Raw genomic sequence first — 24,218 nt, 5'->3', positions numbered from 1 at the left:
TTTGATATTTGTACATATAGTAAAATCTTTTCCCTGGTGGCTCAGAGGTTAAAGCATCTGCCTGCAATGCGGGAGACCAGGGTTCGATCCCTGGATCGGGAAGATCCCCTGGAGAAGGTATAAATAGTAAAATGATCATCAGAATAAGTCTTGATAACATCTGTCACCATACATAGATACAACTTTTTAAAATATGCAGTGTAGTATTATTGACTATAATGTACATTATATTTCCGTGATTTATTTAGTAACTGAAAGTTTGTATCATTTGACTCTTTCACCCATTTCACCCACCCTCCACTCCCCCATCTCTGACAGCCATCAGGATGAACCATTCTGGATTCATCTTGTGATTTAAACTTATTTCACTAAGTAAGACTGACTCTCGAACAACATGAGATTTAGGGGCAGTGACCCTCAGCACAGTCGAAAATTTGCATTTAACATGCAATTGACTCTCCATTTCTTAGACCTCAGGTAGAGCACAGTTGCTTGGATGAGAATCTCATTCTTCACACTGTTCGCCTCCAGAAGGACAGTGATCTATCACTTTTTTCTCAGGTGATAACCTCATAGGAGAGCTGAGACGATCAAATGAAATATTTATTCTTCTCAGACTACTTGGCATACGGAAAGTGCTCAGTGAATAGGAGTGATGTCTTGCTTAGGAATGCCAGTGATAAAAGTATGAATAGGGATTTCCCTGGCAGTCCAGGGGTTCAGATTTTGCCTTCCAGTACAGGGGGTATGGGTTTGATCCCTGGTCAGGGAGCTAAGACCTCACATGCCTCGGTGCCGGGGTCCAGCCCCGGTGGATCCAGGGAATTCGAAGGGTGGACGGCATCGGCGTGGAAAACTTATTTGTTTAGAGATAAGATTAGATTAGGAAGAAAATAGATTAGGAAAAAATAGATTAGGAAGAAAATCTCGAGATGAGGTTTGCACCATCTACGTAGGGCCACCGGCATCTGTTTGAATATCGGAGAGTGCCCCGCCTTGGGCTGTCTCTCTTACAGATCTTAGAAGCCGGGACAAATAAGTAGACATGATGAGCCTCCCTGCTCCAGGTGGGAATTCAGCCGGAAAAAGAAAAGAACGACATGGGGAAGCCCAGCATCGGTGCAAGACTTCAAAAACTATTTTTCAAAATCAGCTTATATACCCCAAGTTGTACATAAAGAAAGAGTTATGCAGGGGCAGCAGTCCTGACCCTCATTGAGACAAGGCTTTCTTTTTGCATACCCTCCCATATATAAAAGGTCTCAGGTGGCTTACATTATCTTCTGGCCAAGAGGCTTGTTAACATTTTTATGGCTCTCTTCCTGGATAATTGTCCAGAAAACTCCTTTTCCCTAGAAGTGTTTCCTCTTTACTCTGCATCACCCTCAAAGTACAAAATAGTTACATTCCTATAGAACAAAGGTGCAGCGGGTTATAACAAAGAAGGTGCTTAACTCAAAGATCTAGTGTTGCTAATACCAGGTCTACTACCTGTTTTTCTATATACCAACTATACCTAAAAGTAAAAGATATGAGAATTTGGCAGCAAGTATTGGCTCAACAAATGAAACCTTTAATCGGTCCTATTCTAATGATTTTGACTCCTTGGAAGCCTCGACATTCCTAGGATGTTTTATGCTTCCTGTGCCCCCCACAGTGGGGAGGCCTCAATCAATCACATGCGCAGCCTGCAGGCAGGCTAGAAAGCCACCAGAGGGGTTTTTGGATTGAAACACTCTTTCAAATGCAGAAGACGAAAGCCCTGAATTGACTTTTTCCAGAGAATGTCAGAAGAGTGGAAATGCAGGCAGATTCTTATTTTTGAGGGGGGGTGGATGCTCAGGAAATTCCAGGGGGAAAACCTGAGGTCTGATTAGCCTTGCCATCAGAGCTCTGCCACATGACCTTGTCACGGGTGGAATTCCTCACGCTGGCTCCTGGCACCTCGGGGCCAAAATAACCTATATGTGAAACAGAAGCAATATTGTAACAAATTCAATAAAGATTTCAAAACTGGTCCACGTCAAAAAAAAAGTCTTCAGAAAAAGTAATCTGCAGAGGAAGCACAACTTTTAACCTGTATAAAAATAAGCAATAGACATTAGCAGTATGTATGTTTTCAGTCACGTCCGACTCTTTGTGACCCCAGGGACTGTGGCCCGTCAGGCTCCTCTGTTCATGGGATTCTCCAGGCAGGAATACTGCAGTGGTTATTCCCTTCTCCAAGTTATCTTTCCTTCCCAGGGATCAAACCTGCATCTTCTGCACTGCAGGCAGGTTCTTTACCTGCTGAGCCATCAGGGAAGCCCAAGCAATATATAATACATAATTATACATACAATACATAATAAAGTGGTTGTTTGGAATAGCTGAGTGGGGTCAGGAACTCATGAATACAGTGCATGCCTTTACAGACGGCAAGATGGAGGGGAGAAGCTGCCAGTCTCAGGGTTACTGGGAACCTTATATTGATAGATATAACGGTGATCAAGGTTAAATTCACCCATTCCAGTCCATTTTAGTTCACTGATTCCTAAAATGTCGATGTTAAATCTTTCCATCTCCTGCTTGACCACTTCCAATTTGCCTTGATTCATTGTCCTAACATTCCAGGATCCTATGCAATATTGTTAGAACTGGACACGGAACAACAGACTGGTTTCAAATCAGGAAAGGAGTACGTCAGGCTGTATATTGTCACCTTGCTTATTTAACTTATATGCAGAGTACATCATGTGAAATGCTGGGTTAGATGAAGCACAAGCTGGAATCAAGATTGCTGGGAGAAATATCAACAACCTCAGATATCCATATGACGCCACCCTTATGGCCAAAAGCAAAGAACTAAAGAGCCTCTTGATGAAAGAGAAAGAGTGAAAACTAAGATCATGGCATCTGGTCCCATCACTTCATGACAAATAGATGGAGAAGCAATGGGAATAGTTACAGACTTTATTTTTTTTGGCTCTAGAATCCCCGCAGATGGTGACTGCAGCCATGAAATTAAAAGATGCTTGCCCCTTGGAAGAAAAGCTATGACCAACTTAGACAGCATATTAAAAAGCAGAGACATTACTTTGCCAACAAAAGGTCCATCTGCTCAAAGCTATGGTTTTTCCAGTAGTCACATATGGAAGTGAGAGTTGGACTATAAAGAAAGTTGAGTGCTGAAGAATTGATGCTTTTGAACTGTGGTGTTGGAGAAGACACTTGAGAGTCCCTTGGTCTGCAAGGAGATCTAACCAATCCATCCTAAAGGAAATCAGTCCTGAGTGTTCATTACAAGGACTGATGCTGAAGCTGAAACTCCAGTACTTTGGCTACCTGATGCGAAGAGCTGACTCATTGGGAAAGACCCTGATGCTGGGAAAGATTGAAAGTGGGAGGAGAAGGGGATAACAGAGGATGAGATGGGTGGATGGCATCACCAAGTCAATGCATGTGAGTCTGAGTAAACTCTGGGAGTTGGTGATGGACGAGGAGGCCTTGTGTGCTGAGGTCCGTGGGGTCACAGAGTCGGGCACGACTGAGCTGAGCTGAGCTGAGCTGAGCTGAGAGTGGTATGAAGGCGTGCCTCTATCATTCAGGTGACAGGATGTGCAGTGAGTCGTTCGCCACGCGTCAATAATTCATCCATTTTGCTTCCCTTGTTCTGACAGGTGAAACGTCGTTCCAAAATGTCCTCCATGGAGAACAGCACTGAGGCGAGTGAGCTTAGACTCTTGGGACTGGCGGACGCCCCAGAGCTGCAAGCCCCCCTGTGTATAATATTCACGTTCATATCTCTCATCACTCTCACTGGAAATCTTGGGATGATCACGTTGATTCTGCTGGACTCTCGTCTCCACACCCCCATGTATTTTCTCCTCAGTAACCTCTTTCTGGTGGATTGTGTTTACTCCTCAGCTGTGACTCCCAAGGGGATGGCCAGGCTTCTCACAGGAGATAAGGTCATCTCCTATGGGGGATGTGTGGCGCAGCTGTTCTTCTTTGTGGCCTTTGCCAGTGTAGACTGCTTGCTCCTAGCCACCATGGCCTGTGGTCGGCATGCCACCGTGCGTAAGCCTCTACATCACGCCAGCACTGTGACCCCCAGTGTGGGTGTTCCGATGGTCGTGGCCTGCTATGTCTGGGGCTTTGCTGAGTCTGCCATCCACACTAGATTCACTTTCTGCCTCTCCTTCTGCCATTCCAATGTGGTCCATCACTTCTTCTGTGATATTCCTCCAATCCTGGCTCTTTCCTGCTCTGATATCTACGTAAATGAGATGGTGCTCTTTATTCTAGCAGCTTTCAATGTCTTTTTTGCCCTGATGGTAATTGTGAGCTCCTATCTGTTTATATTATTTGCCATCCTGAGAATGCACTCAGTGCAGGGACGGAGAAAAGCCTTTTCCACCTGTTCTTCTCACCTCACTGCTGTCACCATCTTCTATGGAACTGTAATCTTCATGTACTTACAGCCAAGTTCTAGTCATTCTATGGACACCGACCAGATGGCATCTGTGTTCTATACAATAATCATCCCCATGTTGAACCCTCTCGTCTATAGTCTTAGGAATAAAGAGGTTAGTAATGCTTTCAGGAGAGCCATTGAGAAGATGAAGCTTCTTTGCAGTACATAGATTTAATTAAAGAGATTATACAATATGTATTGCTAATCAGTTATCTACTGTTTTGTGATAAACTCCCAAGAAACTTAGTGGCTTAAAGTAGTAGTGAAAAGTGAAAGTGTTCATTGTTCAGACGTGTCCAACTCTTTGTGACCGCAAGGACTGAATCCCACCAGGCTCCTCTGTCCATGGGATTCTCCAGGCAAGAATACTGCAGTGGGTTGCCATTCCCTTCTCCAGGGGATCATCCTGACCCAGAGATCGAATCCAAGTCTCCTGTATTGCAGGCAGATTCTTTACCATTTAAGCCACCAGGGAAGCTAAAAACATAGTTCTATGGTTGGCAGGGCGTTTATTTTTCTGCTTTTACATGCACTCATGAGGTTGCCTATTTTCTGCATGGTCAGCTGGGCTGGAATCTTAAAGATGTCCTTATGTACCTGGATGCTGACTCTGGCTACTCTCTATCTCTTCTACACATGGTCTTTGATCCTCCAGAGGCTGGAAAGCTTTCTCTCATAATATTTTCAGGCTAACATTCTCACAGTGCGATAGCAAAACTAAAAAGCCTCTTAAAGTCCAGACTCCCAATTCATGACATTTTTTTTTTTTGACCATGTTATACTAATCAATGCATGTCAAAAGGATGGTTAAGATCCAAACATGAAGAAAAAGACTCCATCTCATGAGGAAAAGAACTGCAAAGAATTTCTACTCATAATTTATTTATCACAATTAGGTGAAAATTCTGTAACAAAGAGAGACAAAATACAGTGGATTTTAAAATAGAACTATTCATTTCTCAAATAGTGGTAGCTAATGCAGCATGGTGAAAATGAATTATCTAGACAACTTGTGTGTCTCTGTCATCCTGGCACCAAGTTCATTCCACATTGTCTCTTTCTACCATTGCCTACAGTCTTGAAAGTCTGTCTTCATTATAATTATTATATCTACAGGAAAGGAGAAATAGGTAGGCTAGAGGAAAAATAATTTCTTTTCAAGAGAGTGATGTAGATGCTGTACACATTATTACTGAATACATTCCACTGGCAAGAATTGACCATAAGCTGTAGCAACATGAATGTATTTGAGTAGTTTTGGCTCAGTGGTAGGGATTGCATTGAATTTGTAGGCTGCTTGAGGTAGTATGGCTGTTTAAACAATATTCAGTCTTCCAATCAATGAATATAGACTCTTTCCTTTTTTTGTATCATCTTTAGTTTTTTTAACAATGCTTTGTAATTTTCAGTGTACATACAAGTCTTTCAGTTCTTTGATTAAGTTTATCCTTAAGTATTTTATTCCTTTTGATGCTATTGTAAATCAGCTGAGCCTCAAACACTCCTCAATATTAGAGGCATGGGCTCTCTGCACAGTTAAAAAATCACATATAAGTTTAAAACAAATTGCAACTCCATATCTGCAATTCTACATCTGCAGATTCAACCAATCATAGACTGTGTACTACTCTTATACATGTTTAGTGAAAAATAATCAACATATGAGTGGACCTGTTCAGTTTAAACCCATGTTGCTCAAAGATCAACTGTACAGGTATTAATTTCCTTTCCAAATTGTTCATTGTTGGTGGGTTGAAAAAAGGAAGAGCTGTTTTCTGCAAAAGAGACACATAAGGAAATATTTAGAGTGACAGAACTAGTCTATATGGTACTGGGATGATAGATACTTGACTCTATACATATGTCAGAACAATGAGACTGTCTTCCTGATGATTCAGACAGTAAAAGAAACTACCTGCGATGCAGGAGACCTGGGGTCAATTCCTGGGTCAGAAAGATCCCCTGGAGAAGGGAATGGCTACCCCGCTCCAGTATTCTTGCCTGAAGAATTCCATGGACAGAGGAGCCTGGTGGGCTACAGTCTATGGCGTTTCAAAGAGTCAGACAGGACTGAACAACTAACGCTTTCACTTTCATTTTGCCTTTCATGGAACTATCTATATCTATATAGATATAAAAATCTATTTATATCTCTATATCTATCTATCTATCTATATATATATATAACATTTATTCCAGGTTTCTCTGCTTAGAGGGCCTGTAATAAGTAATGCCCAGTAGCAATAACTGTACCCAACACACCACTCAATACTAAATATCATTATCTAATAAAAGGAAGGAGAGAAGAGGAGAAGGGGACGACGGAGGATGAGATGGTTGGATGGCATCACTGGCTTGATGGACATGAGTCTGAGTAAACTCCGCGAGTTGGTGATGGACTGGGAGGCCTGGCGTGCTGCAGTCCATGGGGTCACAAGGAGTCAGACACGACTGAGCAACTGAACTGAACTAAATAAAAGGAAGTATGGTTCTTTGGAGAACTAGCTGATTATAGGATTGGGACAAGGATAATAAAGAATGAACCTGCGATAGCTTGTAGTTCCAGAAAGTAAGGAGGAGCCCAAAAAACAACAGGGTTGGGGCATATTAGGAAACAGGAATGAAACTAAAAGTGCTCCGAAAGCCAAAGATGGGGCAACTTGAACAATGCAATAAATACCGCGGCTCCAAGTGTGACCAAAGCGTGAGACGAATATACGCGGCTCCATGCTGATACAAATAGCAGCAAACAAATAAGTCTTCCCTGTAGAAAAATTCCAAGCTATATAGTTAGACTTCCATTAGAAGGTAGAGTATATTCCCTTCTACCTTAAATGTGGGCTGAACTTAATGACTTCTTTCTGGAGTACAGAGTATGAAAGGAGAAAAGTTAGCACTACATTGAAGAACCTGGCAAAACTATCTTGAGTAGGAGATCAAGGTTAACACCCCCCAGTGACAAGTCTTGTTGGTAAAATGTATTATCTGATAGGATGTGATACAAAGGTCATGTATCCCTTCTCACAACTTATACATTCTGTATAACTGTGACCAAAAATATCAGCAAACATATGTTGAAAGACTTTCAACAAAACACTAGTCCAGTACTCCTTAAGGATATTAAGTTAAAGAAAAATAAGGAGACTGAGAAACTGTCACAAATCAGAGGAAAATAAAGAGATACAACAAATATATGCAATGTTATGTCCTTGATTAGATTTGTGAGAGCAAAATAACATAATTGAAAATATCAGTAATAATCTGAATAAACTATTGAAGTTTCAGATAGTAGTAACATGTCAATATTGGTTTCTTAGTTTTGACAGATATGATAAAATAAGGTCCGTCTGGTCAAGGCTATGGTTTTACTAGTGGTCATGTATGGATGTGAGAGTTGGACTGTGAAGAAGGCTGAGCACCAAAGAATTGATGCTTTTGAACTGTGGTATGGGAGAAGACTCTTGAGAGTCCCTTGGACTGCAAGGAGATCCAACCAGTCCATTCTAAAGGAGATCAGCCCTGGGATTTCTTTGGAAGGAATGATGCTAAAGCTGAAACTCCAGTACTTTGTCCACCTCATGCGAAGAGTTGACTCATTGGGATGCTGGGAGGGATTGGGGGCAGGAGGAGAAGAGGACGACAGAGGAAGAGATGACTGGATGGCATCACCAACTCAATGGACGTGAGTCTGAGTGAACTCTGGGAGTTGCTGATGGACAGGGAGGCCTGGAGTGCTGCGATTCATGGGGTCGCAAAGAATCGTACACGACTGAGCGACTGAACTGAACTGACCTGAAGATGTTAAAAATAGAGGAAACTGGGTGAGAATTATGTAAGTCTTGTCTGTTTAGAATCACTCAAGTTAAATGAATAATTATTTATTAAGAAATTTTGCAAATTGTATCAAGTAGGAAACTTCTCATAGTCTCATAGTTTGCCTTTTTGATTTACTAAATAAAATTCATTTCATGTGTTATTTTCCCCTTAATGAAAAATCACTAATGAAAAATTTATATGGTTTGACATTAATCATTTAATACTGTTGGTTTCCAAAAAATTAATTTGTCTAAAAGTACAAATAGTGAGTGAGAATATAGAAAAAAAAGCTGTATCTCCTGAAATGCCCTAAAATTATTATCTGAAGAATTCTCTAAAGAGTAGTGAACTATAATTATCAATGATTCAGATATATTGACTTCTGGGCACCAAACTGACTTCTTTAAACAAACGTTTATTGAACTATTAGTATGAGTCAGGTCATTATTCATGTGTTGAGCATAAAGCTGTTCATAAAGAAGACAAAGTCACTCCTCTTGTGCAGTGTATGTTTTGGGGAGAAAGGTAAATGAATGAATAAAGAAGGAAATAAGGTTCTTTCCTGGTGGTGCAGTGGCTAAAACTCCATGCTCCCATTGCAGGGGGCCTGGGTCTGAACTCTGTTCCGGGAACTATTAGCAGATCCTACATGCCACCGTGAGGATCTCACATGCCACAGCTAAGACCTGGCACAGTCAAACCATTAATTGTAAAAAGCCTTAAGAAAAGAAATAAATAGGATTTGAGCAGTGACCAGAGCAAAGGAAAATAAAGCAAGGAACGGAAGAAGGGAACAGTGTTCAGGGGGCCGGGGGAACAATGAAGCAAGCCTGAAGGGAGAGCGGGAGCCTTTGGTCTTTAGAAACAGCGAGTACAAACACCCTGGGGAAGAAACCCGCTGAGATTGTCCAGGAACAGCAAGGAATGCGGTGTGTAAGAAGTGGGGTGAGTGCCTAGAAGAGGTAAGGCGCCACGTGGCTCATCTAAAACCAGAGGATTTATGAGTGAGTGGCTTTAGCCATTTTATTGTATTTCCAGGGAGGAAAATGGATAACATGATTATTAGTGTTTTTTTGTTTTGTTTTTTTCAAAATGTAAGAGACCGTAGTCATGTACGGGACAACTGGAAAGTTCCATTATTATTGACTGATCACCTTTTCTTGTACTGTGGGCTTCTTGCTTCTCAAGATCATCCTGTGACCCTACTCTTTCTACCAGATGACACACTAAAGACAGAGATATTGATTTCTGTAAAATGTTATACATATGTGGCACTGAATAAATCATCCGATAAAATCATATATTTTTATTAAAAACCCATGTCACAATTTTCTTCATTCTGGACTCTGCAAACAGTTTCTCAACTAGATAAATAATGTCAGACATGAACATATTGTGATTATTTTAAATTTTTATTTAAAAGCTAGCCATACTCCAACTCCTTTTAACAAATTTCTCACTCCTGTGCGTATGTGCACGTACGATATTCTTACATATGCTTCTGTTAGTGGGTTTCTGCGTGCCGTGTTTTCATATATGCTAGCATTGCTACATGATAAAGATAATATCAACATACGAATAAATCAAATATAATTAACAAAATTCACTACAAGCAGGATTTTAGTACTCTTAAGGTCCCTTCTGGCCATCCTCAATCAACTATCACATATTTGAACATAATTTTTTTGTTTTTCTAGATGATAGATTTTTGAAGAAGGAATGGTGTTAACTCAGCAATTTAGGTGCAGTATGAGCCTTAAAATGTGAATTACTGCACGATGAAGGTCCGAGGGGAACGAAACTAAGTCATTTGATCCCTACAACTTTCAAAGGTGAAGCTTAGAAAATTTTGCCTTCATAACCAACTTCTTGAAAGCATTTTTGACCTCCTTGTTCCTCAAACTATAGACCAAGGGGTTGAGCATGGGGATGACCATTGTATAGAACACAGACGCAATTTTGTCTGTGTCCATGGAATGACTGGAGCTGGGCCGGGAGTACGTCAAGATGTCTGGCCCATAGAAGACGGAGACTGTGGTGAGGTGAGACGCGCAGGTGGATAAAGCCTTCTGATATGCCAAAGCCGAGTGCATCTTCAAGATGGTGGTAAATATGAACAGGTAGGAAATCAAGATAACCAGGGGGCAAACATAATGCTGAAACTGGCCACCTCATGGAGAATCAGCTCACTGATGCATTTATCAGAGCAAGAGAGAGCCATGACTGCTGGAACATCGCAGAAAAAGTGGTGGAGCACATTGGGCCTACCGAAGCAGAGCCAGAAAATGTTTCGCATGTGGATGGAGGCATTCAGGAAACCACAGAAGTAGGGACCCATAGCCATACAAGTACACACACTTGCTGTCATGGTGGTGTTATAACGTAGGGGGTTGCACACTGCTGTGTAGTGGTCATAGGCCATTGAGGCCAACAGGTAACTTTCCACAGTGGCAAATGCTGCAAAAAAGAACCTCTGAGCAGCGCGTGCATGGTAAGCGATGACCTGGGCTCCTTGGAGCCCAGCCATCACCTTGGGCGTGACAGCTGTGGAGTAGCGCAAGTCCACCAAAGACAGATTTGTAAGGAAAAAGTACATGGGAATGTGGAGACGAGGGTCCAAGAGAATCAGCAGGATCAGCCCCAGAGTTCCAACCACGTTGACAAGATAAATGAGCGTGAATATTATAAACAGGGGGACCTGCAGTCCTGGGGCCCTGGTGAGTCCCAGCAGGGTGAATTCAGTCACTTCTGTATTATTCTCCATGGATGCAGTTTTTGAATCAAAGGAGGTCCTATGGCAAAAAAAAGAAGGGAACACAGTGATAAACAAATGGGGGAGTGAAAGTGAAATTAATTCAGTATTGTGGGCGCGTATGTGTATATATCCACATATACAAATATTTCATTAATGGGATAATTTGAACTTCAAGATTCTCCACATCTGAAGTACAGACTAAACAAAATTTAAGCCACAAAGTATCTGTAGAGTTTCATACTGTTGAAGCTGAGGCATCTTCATGGATCATTTTCCAACTTTTAAATTTTATAAGTTCTTGAACTGAGATGTAGAAAATATTATGTCCTGATAAAGATGAACCACCTTAAATAAATATATCTGTTAATTCAGTTTTTCTCATCCTAGTAAACACTTAGGTCTAAATTGTTCAAGTGCCCCAAACTGCTCTGGACACTTGACATGTATTTTCTTTTATTTCTCTCAACAACCTCATGAGATTGATTGTTATCCCCAATTAACTCATGAAGCACAGAGACTGAGTATTGTATTTAAGTTTATAAAATTATGACTGCCAGAACAATGTACCCAGCTTCCGGGGTGGCCCAGACAGTAAGGAATCTGCCTGCAATGCAGGAGACCTGGGTTCAATACCTCGGTCAGGAAGATCCCCTGGAGAAGAGAATGACTACCCACTCCAGTATTCTTGCAGGGAGAATCCCATGGACAGAGGAGCCTGGAGGGTTACAGTCCACGGGGTTGCAAAGAGTCGGACACACCCGAGGGACTTTCACTTTCAGAGTGATTACGCTGCCAGTGTCCACTGTCTTAACTGAGTTTAAAAGCAAGTTGAACTTAATTCAGTTTACAATTACTCTATGTCTCCAGTGTTCTAAACCCAGCCTTTGGAGTTTTATGGTGAAATAACTGAGAGACACTTGCCCAGTGCCCGTGGTGGGATAACTGGGGTGGGAGGGCCTGTACAAGCTGCAGAGACAACTCAGCGAGGGGGGCTGCAGCATCCAGCAAGAAGCCTGGGCTCTGAGATGCGGTGCACACAGCCTGCCACCCACTACCTGGGAATCACTGAGCCTGACCTAACTCCCTTGAACCGATCTTTTTCACTTACAAAGTGACAATAGTAATAAGACTAAGAAAGTGTTAGTTGCTCAGTCATCCGACTCTTTGCAACCCATGGACTGCAGCCCACCAGGCTCCTCTGTCCATGGGATTCTCCAGGCAAGAATACTGAAGTGGGTTGCCATGCCCTCCTCCAGGGGATCTTCCCAACCCAAGGATTGAACCTAGGTCTCCTGTATTGCAGGCAGATTCTTTACCAGCTGAGCCACCGAGGAAGTCCCTGCTTAATGAGACTGAACAAGGTATTATTATGAGAATTAAATGAGATAAAACATATTAAAAGCAATGAGTAAAATGCTGGGTATTGAGTACAGTCTGATCACATCAGATGTCATGTTAGTACTAAGATGAGCTGGTCACCTCCACGATTGAGAAACGTGGGTAGTGAGGTGCGCGGTTCAAGCGTGGGTGAGCTCTGTAGTGCTGCGACCTTCCTCTCACCTTTGGTCCACTGACATTTTCCCGTGTCCTCCAGCGTTTCCCAGGCTGTCCCTCCACAGCTGGTGGCTCCTCTGGTCATTCCAGGCGAGTGATCCTTTTGCTCAGGTTCCTCCTTTAAAATCCATCTTTTAGCTTGGGTTGAAAGGGTCTTTTTTTTGTTTTTATTTCGGCCAGTCCATGTAGCTTGTGGGATCTTAGTTCTCCAACCAGGGATTAAACCGGGCCTTCGGCAGTGACAGCCTGGAGTCCTAACCACTGGACTGCCAGGGAATTCCCAGAACCTCTTTTTAGAAACTCATCCTTTCTCTTATTACTATCTTCTCATAGTTGAACCACAGAGGTCAAGGGTCGAAAATTTCCTAGTTTGTTGGCAGTCTTCAGCCTGGCTATAGGTCTGGTTTGGGGGTGAGCCCCATGTTTGAAATTTTTTTATGAACATGTTCTTGTGTAAGAAGAGTGCCTTAAATATTTCTTACTTGAATTTAATCCTTTAGCAGGCCATCTATTATTCTTCTCTACCATTGTACTTCTAGTTGTCAGATATATATTTAATTTATTTATTCATATATGTATATGTATTTATTTATTCATATATGTATATGTATTTATATGTATATATACAGATACATATCTCTTTTCATTTAATCCTCAGTCATGTTGTAAGGTAGGTATTATTATTCCTATTTTACATTAAGAGATCTGAGGATTTGGGAATTACATGAATCTCTACAATTACATAGTATGAGGAAAGTTAAAGACTCAAAATTCAAACTCAGCTGTGATCAAATCAAAAACCTTATTTTTTAGCCCCCTCTTTATTGGCCTTTATAAAAGTGCTAGTAATAATGATGAGGACGAGGTTATTGGGGAAAGATTACAATGGAATATTGATCTTGCTAATTCAGTTACAATACTTCTGTGGTCTAAAGAAGAATTATTTCACTCTGTTCTGGTGTTTTAGTGTTTCCTATTTAAGTTTCTTTTTAGCTTCCAATAAAAGGACAAGAAATAGTAAATAAAATGAAGTAAGACTTATAGCATCACTTACATTTTTTTTTTGCTAATTTTTTTTAGGAAAGCAGTATGATGATATTCCTTGTGTCACTAAATTTCCTACTGATGGAAATTTTGACATTTAAACTCCAGTCTCAACTTACTGTTTTAGGGAAGAAAATTGTCAAAATATCTATTTCTGTGTTCAAATAGTTCATAGTAGCTAAAGTTGCCCCACAGATTTTTGCATGAATTACACTCACTAAAAATTTATATGAAACATAAAGTCTTACCTTACTGCTGGAAAAGACAGTCAGTCCCAAATAGCGAATCTAGAATCAGCATTTAACCATGGAATAAAGCATGTATATAGCTAGAGATGGATGTTTTCTGTCAGGCACTGGTCAAAATGTTCTAAGATCTCTAAGTTAAGTAAAGATGGAGGAAAGAACCCAACATAGAGTTAGAAACCTGGGAGAAAGTGCTGAATACTTCACTAATTCTTTGCTCTTGACAGAGTCACTTGTCTTCTGCTTATTTGGAAAATGAAATAATAAAATTACCTCTTCCATATATTTCACAGAATTGGGCCTATGATTAGCAAATGAAGGAAGTGATATAAAATGCCTTGCTGAAGTGCTATCATTTTAAAGTCAATCAATATATATTTTTAAAAAATATTTTCTTTTAAATTGGAGGATAATTGCTTTACAATGTTGTGTTAGTTTCTGCCGTACATCAGCATGAACCAACCACAGGCACACATACGTCCCCTCCCCCTTAAACCTCCCTCCCACCACCCACCCCATCCCACCCTCTAGGTTGACACAGAGCACCAGGATGTTTTCTCTGGCCATGATTGCAGCATCACAGCAAATCCTCAGGTTGGGGGTTTCAGGGGGAGAGCCCCTGCATGTACTTACAACTGCTAACAATCAGAGGAATAGATGACAGCCAAGGGATCTCAGCTAAAATGATGTCATACTGAGTCATATGGGGATTTCAGAGACTAGCTCATGGGAATCAGGAAGGAGTTACAGAAACATGGAGCTCTTCGGGGATATTCCCCATGAGGGTATCTATAGCTTCATCTCTTTCTTAGGGAAGAAAGAATTGAATTATCTGTGTGATCTAGCTGGATATGTTGATGGTACACGCATTATCATATTGCTTGTTATTTCTTCTTCTTTCTCCATTTTCTAATTAAAATATATGTGTGCTCAGTTGCTCAGTCACGTCCAGCTCTTTGCGACTCCATTCAATGTAGCCCCACAGGCTCCTCTGTCCATGGGATTTCCCAGGCGAGAATACTGGGGAGGGTTGCCATTCCCTTCTCCAGGGGACCTTCCAGACCCAGGGATTGAACCCATGCTCTTGTGTCTCCTGCACTGGCAGGCAAATTCTTTACCACTAGCAACAACAAACACTCAATAGCCATGGTTTTTGTGGTTTGCTAAGTCACTTCAGTCGTACTCAACTCTTTGCCACCCCCATTAACTGTAGCCTACCAGGCTCCTTTGTCTGTGGGATTCTCCAGGCAAGAATACTGGAGTGGGTAACCATTCCCTTTTCCAGGGGATCAAACCCAGGTCTTCTGCATTGCAGGTGGATTCTTTACCATCTGAGCCACCAGGGAAGCCCAAAACTCATAGCTTTTAGTGTGTGATTCTAATTGATCAAAGTCGAATCTCATAGGTCAATTTAGAATTGGTCAACCTCACCCACATCTTGAGACCCTACATGTCACCATCCACATTTCCTAAACCAAAATGGAGACTGCCATTTTATCTTAATGAGAACACATGTAGTAAATCACTAGGATTGCAGTGAACACCCATTTGTGCTTTGTAAAAAATGTATTCTCTCATTTAACCATTATAATAATCCAATTTTAGCTGTCCTATTAAACTTTCATTCTGTATATAGAGAAAGAAAGGCTCTAAGAAGTTATTTTATGAATAATGTCTCCCAAATAGTAAACGGTGGGGCTGCTTTTTTGATATATATGTACCTTTTTCCAGAGTCCAAGCTCTGCCTTTGATTCAAAGCTTCACTCTGTCACTTGTAAAGGTCCACAAAACACTTAATCTTTTGTAGGACTGTTAAGAGGATCAAGTAGTTTTTAACATCAACCCCATGGACTGTAGCCCTCCAGGATCCTCTGTCCACAGGATTCTTCAAGCAAGAATACTGGAGCGGGTGGCCGTTTCTGTCTCCAGGGGATCTTCCTGACCCAGGGATTGAACCCAGGTCTTCTGCATTATAGGCACATTGTTTTCTGAGCCACTAGGGAAGCCCAGCATGTTAGATGTAAATGTGTACTGAGGATGAGCGCTATATAAATGTAAACTGTTAGCAGATTCAAGTCACCGGACTTGGGAGATGAGTTGAGGGTAAATATGTGATCTTAGACAAATTACAACCTCTTTCTGCACCTTAGTGTGTTCCTCTGCACACGCGGGAAGCTGTGCAGTGCGTGTACTCTGTATGGAACTTGCAGCTTCAACAGGATGTAACTGTCAGTTCAGTTCAGTTCAGTCGCTCAGTCATGTCTGACTCTGGGACCCCACAGACTGCAGCACCCCAGGCCTCTCTGTCCATCACCAACTCCCGGAGCTTACTCAAACTCATATCCATGGAGTCGGTGATGTCAGCCAACAATCTCATCCTCTGTTGTCCCCTTCTCCCTACCACCTTCAATCTTGTCCAACATCAGGGTTTTTTCAAATGAGTCAGCTCTTCGCATCAGGCGGCCAAAGTATTGGAGTTTCAGCTTCAGCATCAGTCCTTCCAATGATTATTCAGGACTGATTTCCTTTAGGATTGACTTGTTACATCTCCTTGCTGTCCAAGGGCCTCTCAAGAGTCTTCTCCAATACCATGGTTCAAAAGCATCGATTCTTCAGCACTCAGCTTTCTTTATAATCCAACTCTCACATCCATACGTGACTACTGGAACCACAGCTTTGACTACACAAAACTTTGTTGGCAAAGTAATGTCTCTATTTTTTAATATGCTGTCTGTGTTGGTCGTAACTTTTCTTCCAAGGAGCAAGCATCTTCTAGTTTCATGGCCACAGTCACCATCTGCAGTGATTTTGGAACCCAAAAACATAAAGTACACAGCTATAAGATAAATCAGTATGTAACTATAAGATATTTACTAGGTTTTTTTTTGTTTCAAACCTATGCTCTAGATCAGAGAATCAAGAAGAATAATTTGTTGCCATCACAAAATGACAAAATAACAGGGTGTATATATGATTCCAGTGCAAACTGTTTGCTGTTTACCAGATGTTCCTTGCTTTCTCATTACTACAGAGAATTTAGAAAATTCCCATGGAGAATTGCACACAGGTGACAGATTTCATCTTGGTGGGTCTAACCAATGCTCCAGATCTTCAGACCCTCCTCTTCATTGTTTTCACCCTCATTTACCTCATCAGTGTTTTTGGAAACCTGGGGATGATCACACTGATCCTGCTGGACTCCCGTCTCCACACCCCAATGTACTTTTTCATCATTAATCTCTCTTTGGTGGACTTTGGCTACTCCTCAGCTGTCACACCGAAAGTGATGGCTGGGTTTCTTAGAGCAGACAAGGTCATCTCATACAATGCCTGTGCTACTCAGATATTCTTTTTTGCAGCCTTTGCCAGTGTGGAAAATTTCCTCTTAGCTGCAATGGCCTATGATCGCCACGCCGCAGTGTGCGAACCCCTGCGTTACACTATCACCATGAAGACGAGTGTGTGTGCCCATCTGGCCATAGGCTCCTACGTCTGTGGACTCGTGAATGCCTCCATCCATGTCGGGGGCACATTCAGTCTTTCTCTGTGTAAGTCCAAGGTGGTCCATCACTTTTTCTGTGATATTCCGGCTGTCATGGCTCTCTCTTGCTCTGATAAACATGTTAGAGAGGTGGTTCTCGTGTTAATTTCAAGCTTTAATGTCTTTTTTGCTCTTCTGGTAATATTTATTTCCTACCTCCTCATATTTATCACTGTCTTGAAGATGCACTCGGCTAAGGGATACCAAAAAGCCTTGTCCACCTGCGCTAGTCACCTCTCGGCAGTCAGCATCTTCTACGGGACCATTATCTTCAGGTACTTACAACCCAGCGCCAGCCATTCCATGGACACAGCCAAAGTGGCCTCTGTGTTCTATGCTATAGTCATCCCCATGCTGAGCCCCATAGTCTACAGCCTGAGGAACAAAGAGGTGCAAAGTGCATTCAAGAAGGTTTGGGGGAAGGCAAAATTCTCTCTAGGATTTGCATTTTAATGCTGTATTATGCAAAATAATGTAGTTTCATTTGTCTCAGGTCAATCTATTCTCTCTTTTTAGCCATACAATGCATTTAATTCCTAAAGTTATTGTCTTACCACTTCAAAGATATGTTGTTTGGGGATAATAAAATATGTCTGGAAATGTAATACTTGAAATAGTATAGCTCAGGGAAAGAACAAGATGTTTTGGGTCTTGCTTCTCAAAAACCTTAGTCATGGATTTGATTTATTCACTTGTTACACAGGCTCTTTCTCTACCACATGTCAGTGCAAATGTACATGTAAATCAGCGAGACAAGCAAGGCTTTGCTCAGAAACACATACATGTGCTCTATGTGGGTGCATACATGTGACAGCAGTGTAAACGTCAGTGATAAAGTGTGGGTAGTTTATAATGAAATAACTTGGGATAACCTTTGGGTATTAGAATGTAGCCTTCTGTTTAATTTATTTATCTAGCTGAATATCTCTTCTAAGTGTCTTAATTGGAGAAATATTTTGTAACTCTAAATGAAAGCATGTGTCTTATTGGCATGCATTATCCCTGCTGCTGCTGCTGCTAAGTCGCTTCAGTCGTGTCCGACTCTGTGCAACCCCATAGACGGCAGCCCACCAGGCTCCTCCATCCCTGGGATTCTCCAGGCAGGAACACTGGAGTGGGTTGCCATCTCCTTCTCCAACACATTATTGAAAGACACATAAATATCACATTTAAATGGAGCTATATTTCTGTCTTGACTGAGTCATTTTGAAGAATCAAAAACCAAACATTTGGTTTTATGAAAGGATGAAAACACTAGAAGAGAAATGGCGGGAAATAAAAGCATGTTCAGTTCTTCACAGATGACCGCACATTGTCACAATGTTTAAAAATGCCCTGAGAGTTGTTGTTCAGTAGCAAAGAGGGGTCTGACTCTTTGTGACCCCATGGACCGTAGCATGCCAGGTAGCCTACTAGGCTCCTCTGCCCACAGGATTTCCCAGGCAAAAATACTGGAGTGGGTTGTCACTTCCTTCTCCAGGGGATCTTTCCAACCCAGGGATCAAGCCCGTGTCTCTTGCATTGGCAGGTGAGTTCTTTACCACTGAGCCACCAGCAAAGCCCAGTCAGTATGTTTTTCTGCCTACAAATGCTGTGAAATGGTTAATGTTCATACTTTGGCTGAATTAGGTCATCTCTTGTCACTCCCAATGTCTGCTTCCCCACTCCATTCATTCTGTGATCCTCTTGCTGTTTCCTGACGAGTCTACACAAGCTTCTGTTTCATTGCTTTTGTACCTGAGGTTCCTTCTGTGGAATCTCTGCTTACTTCACTCAGGGTGTCTTTAAGTGTTATCCTAACATGGAGAGCTTCCCTGATCATTGTTAAAAATAGTCACTCTCTCCTCCCCACATACACATACTCCTCATCCTGTTGAAGGAGGAAACGGAACAGGCTGTATCTTGAAAGCAGGACTCCATCTTGGGTTGGACTGTGGACTTTGAGCTCTATGCCCAGTATCTATGGAAATGGCATATCAACTGGAAAACCAGGCCCCTGAAGGAAGAGCCCCAGGGCTCGTACCTAGACTCTTCCTGGCCTAAAAGAATACCCTAATTATCTGTGTAACCAAATAGAATCATACATTCTCTTATGCTTATTGGGGTATGACCACAGCCCTATTGATAATTGTCCACTGTTAACTACCTAGGCTTAAGGCATATGAATCACGGGTTAACTTTGATTGTCAGGGAATTTGGGGAGGTGGGTTTGAGCACGCAGGTAGGGTATATAAGGTTTTCACAAAAACTGGTCGGGGTCCTTGGCTAAGAGGAGACTGCCTTGGGGCCGCTGGTGTAATAAACTGCCTCCACTGTATGCATTGTCCTTCTGCATGAGTTTGTTTCTGAGAATGCTTGGCTATAACAATACCTTGTACAATGGCAAGTAAGCACCAAATGAATTCTACTTGGTAAATCAAAAAAAATACATTAATAAGATTATATAAAAGTTTACTCAGTTAATTTGGAAAATTACTTCATACATACTGATTATACTTCTAACTGAAATGCTCCATAATATTCATATAAAAATACCTGTCAGTAATAAACATAAGATACATTCTCATTATGCATTTGATTTGATCCTCAGGGAACTCGATTCTAAACTGAAACTTCAAAGGGAACACGCACGAGTGGCTCCTTTTCCTGTCTCTGTCTGATTGTAGACTTCGCCATCTCAGCATTCGTAAGATCCTACTGGAATGTGTGAAGACAGTCACGCTGCTACGTGTAGGCAGTGAAGTATATCATAAGATTCACATCTGTCTTTATTATGATGGTTCTCTGTTGAAACCTAATTAGTTAAGGTTAGAGCCATTTTTGAGTTATAGTCAGTTTTCAGAGATCATGTAGAAGGCTCCCATGTGAACTTGTGTAGGCTGGGACCGTGCAGCTGTGGTTATGTTAAGGGTTTAAGACTGAGCAACAGTCCTGGATTATACGTGTGGGCCCTAAAGGAAATCACCTGTATCCCTGTAAGAAGAAGTCAGAGAGAGACTGGCTCACAGAGGAGGGGAAGGCGGTGTAGCTATGGAGACAGAGATTGGAGTGGTGCAATTACCAGAAGTGGAACAAGCAATAATGGACCCGATCCTACAGCCTCCAAAGGGATCAGCACTAGTCTGGCATGGTGAAACTGACTTTCGATGCCTAGCTTTTGGAACTGTGAGAGAAGAACTTTCTGTTCTTTTAAGCCGCCAAGTTTTTAAGTACTGATTCTGGTTTGGGGGAAGAGGAAAAACAAGAGCATTATGCCAAGAGCGTTCTATAGTGCCATGAAGTAAAGAAATGCTCAAAGAACAGAAGGTTCATGCTATGTCAGGGAGACAAAAGATCCAGTGGAAAATTGTTCACATGGTGAAAACAGGAATAACTAGAGCAAAAAAAAAACAAACCTGGGATTGGATTACAACCCAAGGCATAAACGTATGAGAACACACTAACAAAAATACATGACTAAGTAGTTAATCAGGAAGAAGAGACAAATCTCACTAACAGAGCTCTTGTTAGAACATTGCCCCCTCTAGGAGGTGGAGCTTAGTTCCACAACACCTGGAGTTCAGTAAGCTCGACTTAGTGACTTATTTCAAAGAATATAATATAGTCACAACCTGAAAGTAAAGAGCTATTTTATTTGGTGGGAATGTTTAGGACTCAGAGCCAGGGAGACAGCATCTCCGTAGCTCTGAGAAAACTGCTCCAAGGAGGCAGGAGAGGAAGTCAGGCTATATACAAGTTTGCAACAAAGGGAGCAGGCAGTCTGAACATCAAAGATCAGGTATCAAGTTAAGGAATTTAGCATTCTGTGTACAGGAAGATGCAAGCCTCTGGGCTCTGTGAATTCTTTCCTTTCATATGCACCTCCGCTATCTGGGGCCAATCCTGTTTCCTGGCTCACCCTAAGGGATGGTGGATGTGCAGTAGGCTGCTTCTGGCCTTCCCCAGCTCCTAAGCAATTACCCTGGAGGGACCCCAGCTTGAGGAGCCCTCATTCATATTTGGAGGCCAGAAATCGCTGATGGCTGTGACATTTCTTGCTTATGGATATGGCAGAAGATATTTTCATTTCACCATAAAAAGTGAAAAAAACTAACATTGCAACAGAAAGAGCCACTATTCTACTACTTGTTTCTTTGTATTTAGTTTTCTTAGAGTCCACACAGAAGTGAGATCAGGCAGCAATTTTCTTTCCAGCTGTGACTTATTTCACTTAGTATAATGTCCTCCAGGTTTATTTATGCTGTTGCAAAAGGCAATATCTCCTTTTTTTAAGGCTAAATATTACTCCATTGCATGTATATATGCCACAGTTTTTTTATCCATGTATCCTTCAGAGACACTTAGATTGTTTCCTTAGCTTGGTTATTGTGAATAATGCTGTTAAATACATACAGAGAAAACCACGTAACTATGTGAAAACTGTTTATGCTGATTACAGCGACAGCCACAATCGTATCACTATGTATATGTACATCGAAACGTCATGTTGCACGCAAATACATGCAACAGTTAGTTTTTAAATTTTAGTAAATAAGCAATACAGGATATAGAGAAAACTGGGTATGGGTTTATTAGTTTCATATGGCTTCTATTGCAGATTATGTACTTTTATTGTCCGTTTTACGTATTTCTACTCCAATCTGTACTAGTTCCTGCTTTCTTTAAATTTTGGTTTTAGTGAGCACTTCTTTTCCCTTGAGATCTTTACTCATTCCTGAAATAAACACTCACAGCTGTAAGGATCTCTATGAACACTGTTTCTGTTAACTATTCAATATTTGATATGCAGTGTTTTCATTTTTATTTGTCTTAATCTATTTTTTATTTCTCTTTATTTGTAATCCCTAAACACTAGAACCAACGTAATGTCTCTGGAACTACTGGTAAAGAACCCGACTCCCAATGCAAGAGATGCAAGAATTTGACCCCTGGGTTGGAAACATCCCCTGGAATAGGAAATAGCAATCCACTCCAGTATTCTTGCCTGGAAAATTCCATGGACAGAGGAGCCTGGCAAGCTGCAATCTGTAGGGTTGCAAAAAGTCAGACACCAGTGAAGCAACTTAGCATGCATGCACACAGCAATGAGGAGCTGATAAAAATGGAATACTGTTCAAAAAATCCCACTGACAGTCAAGTTAACAGCATTGATGGGTGTTAATTGCATTATAGTAAGTGAAAGAAACAAGACTCAAAGACCAAATATGCTAAAATTCTAGTTAAGGATATCCTTGCTAAGGCAAAGTTTGTACACAAGGCATGTGTGGTTTCTGGGGGCAGGTAGGAGTAGGAGTGGATCAGAAAGAACCACAGGTTTTGTCTACATGATAGAACAGTTTTATATCTTGACTGCAGTAACACATAACCATATACATTAGGCCAAATTTTAAAAACTATATACAAAAACTGTAGATTTTAATATTTGTGAATTATGTATTTAGAAAAACTCGAGGAAAGAACAAGTAATACCAAAATATGCATACACACTCATGTGCAATAAGGTGCCCATAGGGTGTTCAGTTGCTTCTTCCCTGGGAAGGTGGGGTGAGGAGCTGTAGATGGTCCCATGGGGGCACCCCCGGAGAGCTCCATGTCTCTGTAATTCACTCCTGGTTCCCTTGCACCAGCCTCTGAAATACCAACAACACCCCCCTCATTTTAGAGGGGCCTGACTGCATGCCAAGCTCCTTGATCGGCGTACACTCACCAACTGTTAATCACTGTCCTTGCACACAGGTCTTCCTCCCACCTGAGGAATTGCTATGAGCCTACATGATTGCCAAGGAAATTACCTCTATGTAAAAATTATGCCAGCCTTCCCTTATTTGCTATTTATAGCGACTAGATCTGAAAATTATGTGAGAGAAGTTATTTTATTCCATTTATCTTACAAATAAGGAGAGGCTAAGTGACTCCTTCCAAGGCACAATAAGAACTGATAATGGATTTGAAACTTGAACCCAGGCTTCTCCGTCTTTGGTAGTTTTCTTCCTCCGTATTTCTCTGCTTTAGAGAATTCGGAACCTTTTGACCACTACCCTCTTTCAGTACTGATTAACTATTTTATGGCTGAATTTCTCACTTCACACTCACTATTCAAAATTGATTGTCTCTTCCTGTCAAGGATCAAGGTAAGCTATTACAGTCCACGTATATCAACGTGTGTGTGCTCGGTCCCTCAGTCATGTGTGACCTTGGCCACCCCGTGGACTGTAACCTGCCAGGCTCCTCTGTCCAGGGAATTTTTCAAGAGAGAATATTGAAGTGGTTGCCATCTCCTTTTCCAGGGGAACTTCCTAACCCAGGGATTTTTAGTAAAAAGTGCAATCCATTTAAAAGGTATGGGGAGACTATGCATACGATGAATTATTAGAGCACAGGAGCAGATGCTTTGAATATTTTTATAATAGTAGTTGGGGCTTCCCTGGTGGCTCAGAAGGTAAAGTATCTGCCTGCAATGTGGGAGACCTGGGTTCAATTCCTGGGTCAGTAGAACCTGGAGTATAAATGTCAAAACATTGGTTAGTAAGGGATTTGGTGATAATTATGAGTCCTGCTGCTTCCTGAATAAGTGAAAGTTGCTCAGTCGTGTCTGACTTTTTGTGACCCCCATGGAATTCTTTAGGCCAGAATACTGGAGTGGGTAGCCTTTCCCTTCTCCAGGGGATCTTCCCAACCCAGGAATTGAACAGGGGTCTCCTGCATTGCAGGTGGATTCTTTACCAACTGAGCTATCAGGGAAGCCTTGAATAAAAAGAAGTTAAAAAAATAAGATACATGATACTTTGATTGTGTAGGCGTTAATTT

At 41.5% G+C, this 24,218-nt stretch overlaps 2 protein-coding genes and 1 pseudogene across 2 annotated transcripts; 2 read left to right on the top strand and 1 right to left on the bottom strand.

Annotated features, from left to right (window-relative positions):
- Positions 1–3,677: 3,677 nt before the first annotated feature.
- On the top strand, positions 3,678–4,625 carry LOC120877094 (olfactory receptor 5B2-like). Its single transcript, XM_040259424.1, has one exon. The coding sequence runs from the start codon at positions 3,678–3,680 to the stop codon at positions 4,623–4,625; it is 948 nt and encodes a 315-aa protein (XP_040115358.1).
- A 5,473-nt stretch (positions 4,626–10,098) lies between these two features.
- On the bottom strand, positions 10,099–11,036 carry LOC120877095 (annotated as a pseudogene).
- Positions 11,037–16,919: 5,883 nt separating this feature from the next.
- On the top strand, positions 16,920–17,864 carry LOC120877093 (olfactory receptor 5B2-like). Its single transcript, XM_040259423.1, has one exon. The coding sequence runs from the start codon at positions 16,920–16,922 to the stop codon at positions 17,862–17,864; it is 945 nt and encodes a 314-aa protein (XP_040115357.1).
- The last annotated feature ends 6,354 nt before the right edge of the window (positions 17,865–24,218 follow it).

The sequence above is a fragment of the Oryx dammah genome, unplaced genomic scaffold, assembly GCF_014754425.2.
Source record: "Oryx dammah isolate SB20612 unplaced genomic scaffold, SCBI_Odam_1.1 HiC_scaffold_17, whole genome shotgun sequence".
Taxonomy (NCBI): domain Eukaryota; kingdom Metazoa; phylum Chordata; class Mammalia; order Artiodactyla; family Bovidae; genus Oryx; species Oryx dammah.
Note: the sequence above shows the minus strand (reverse complement) of the source record. Positions and strands in the feature narration are given on the sequence as shown.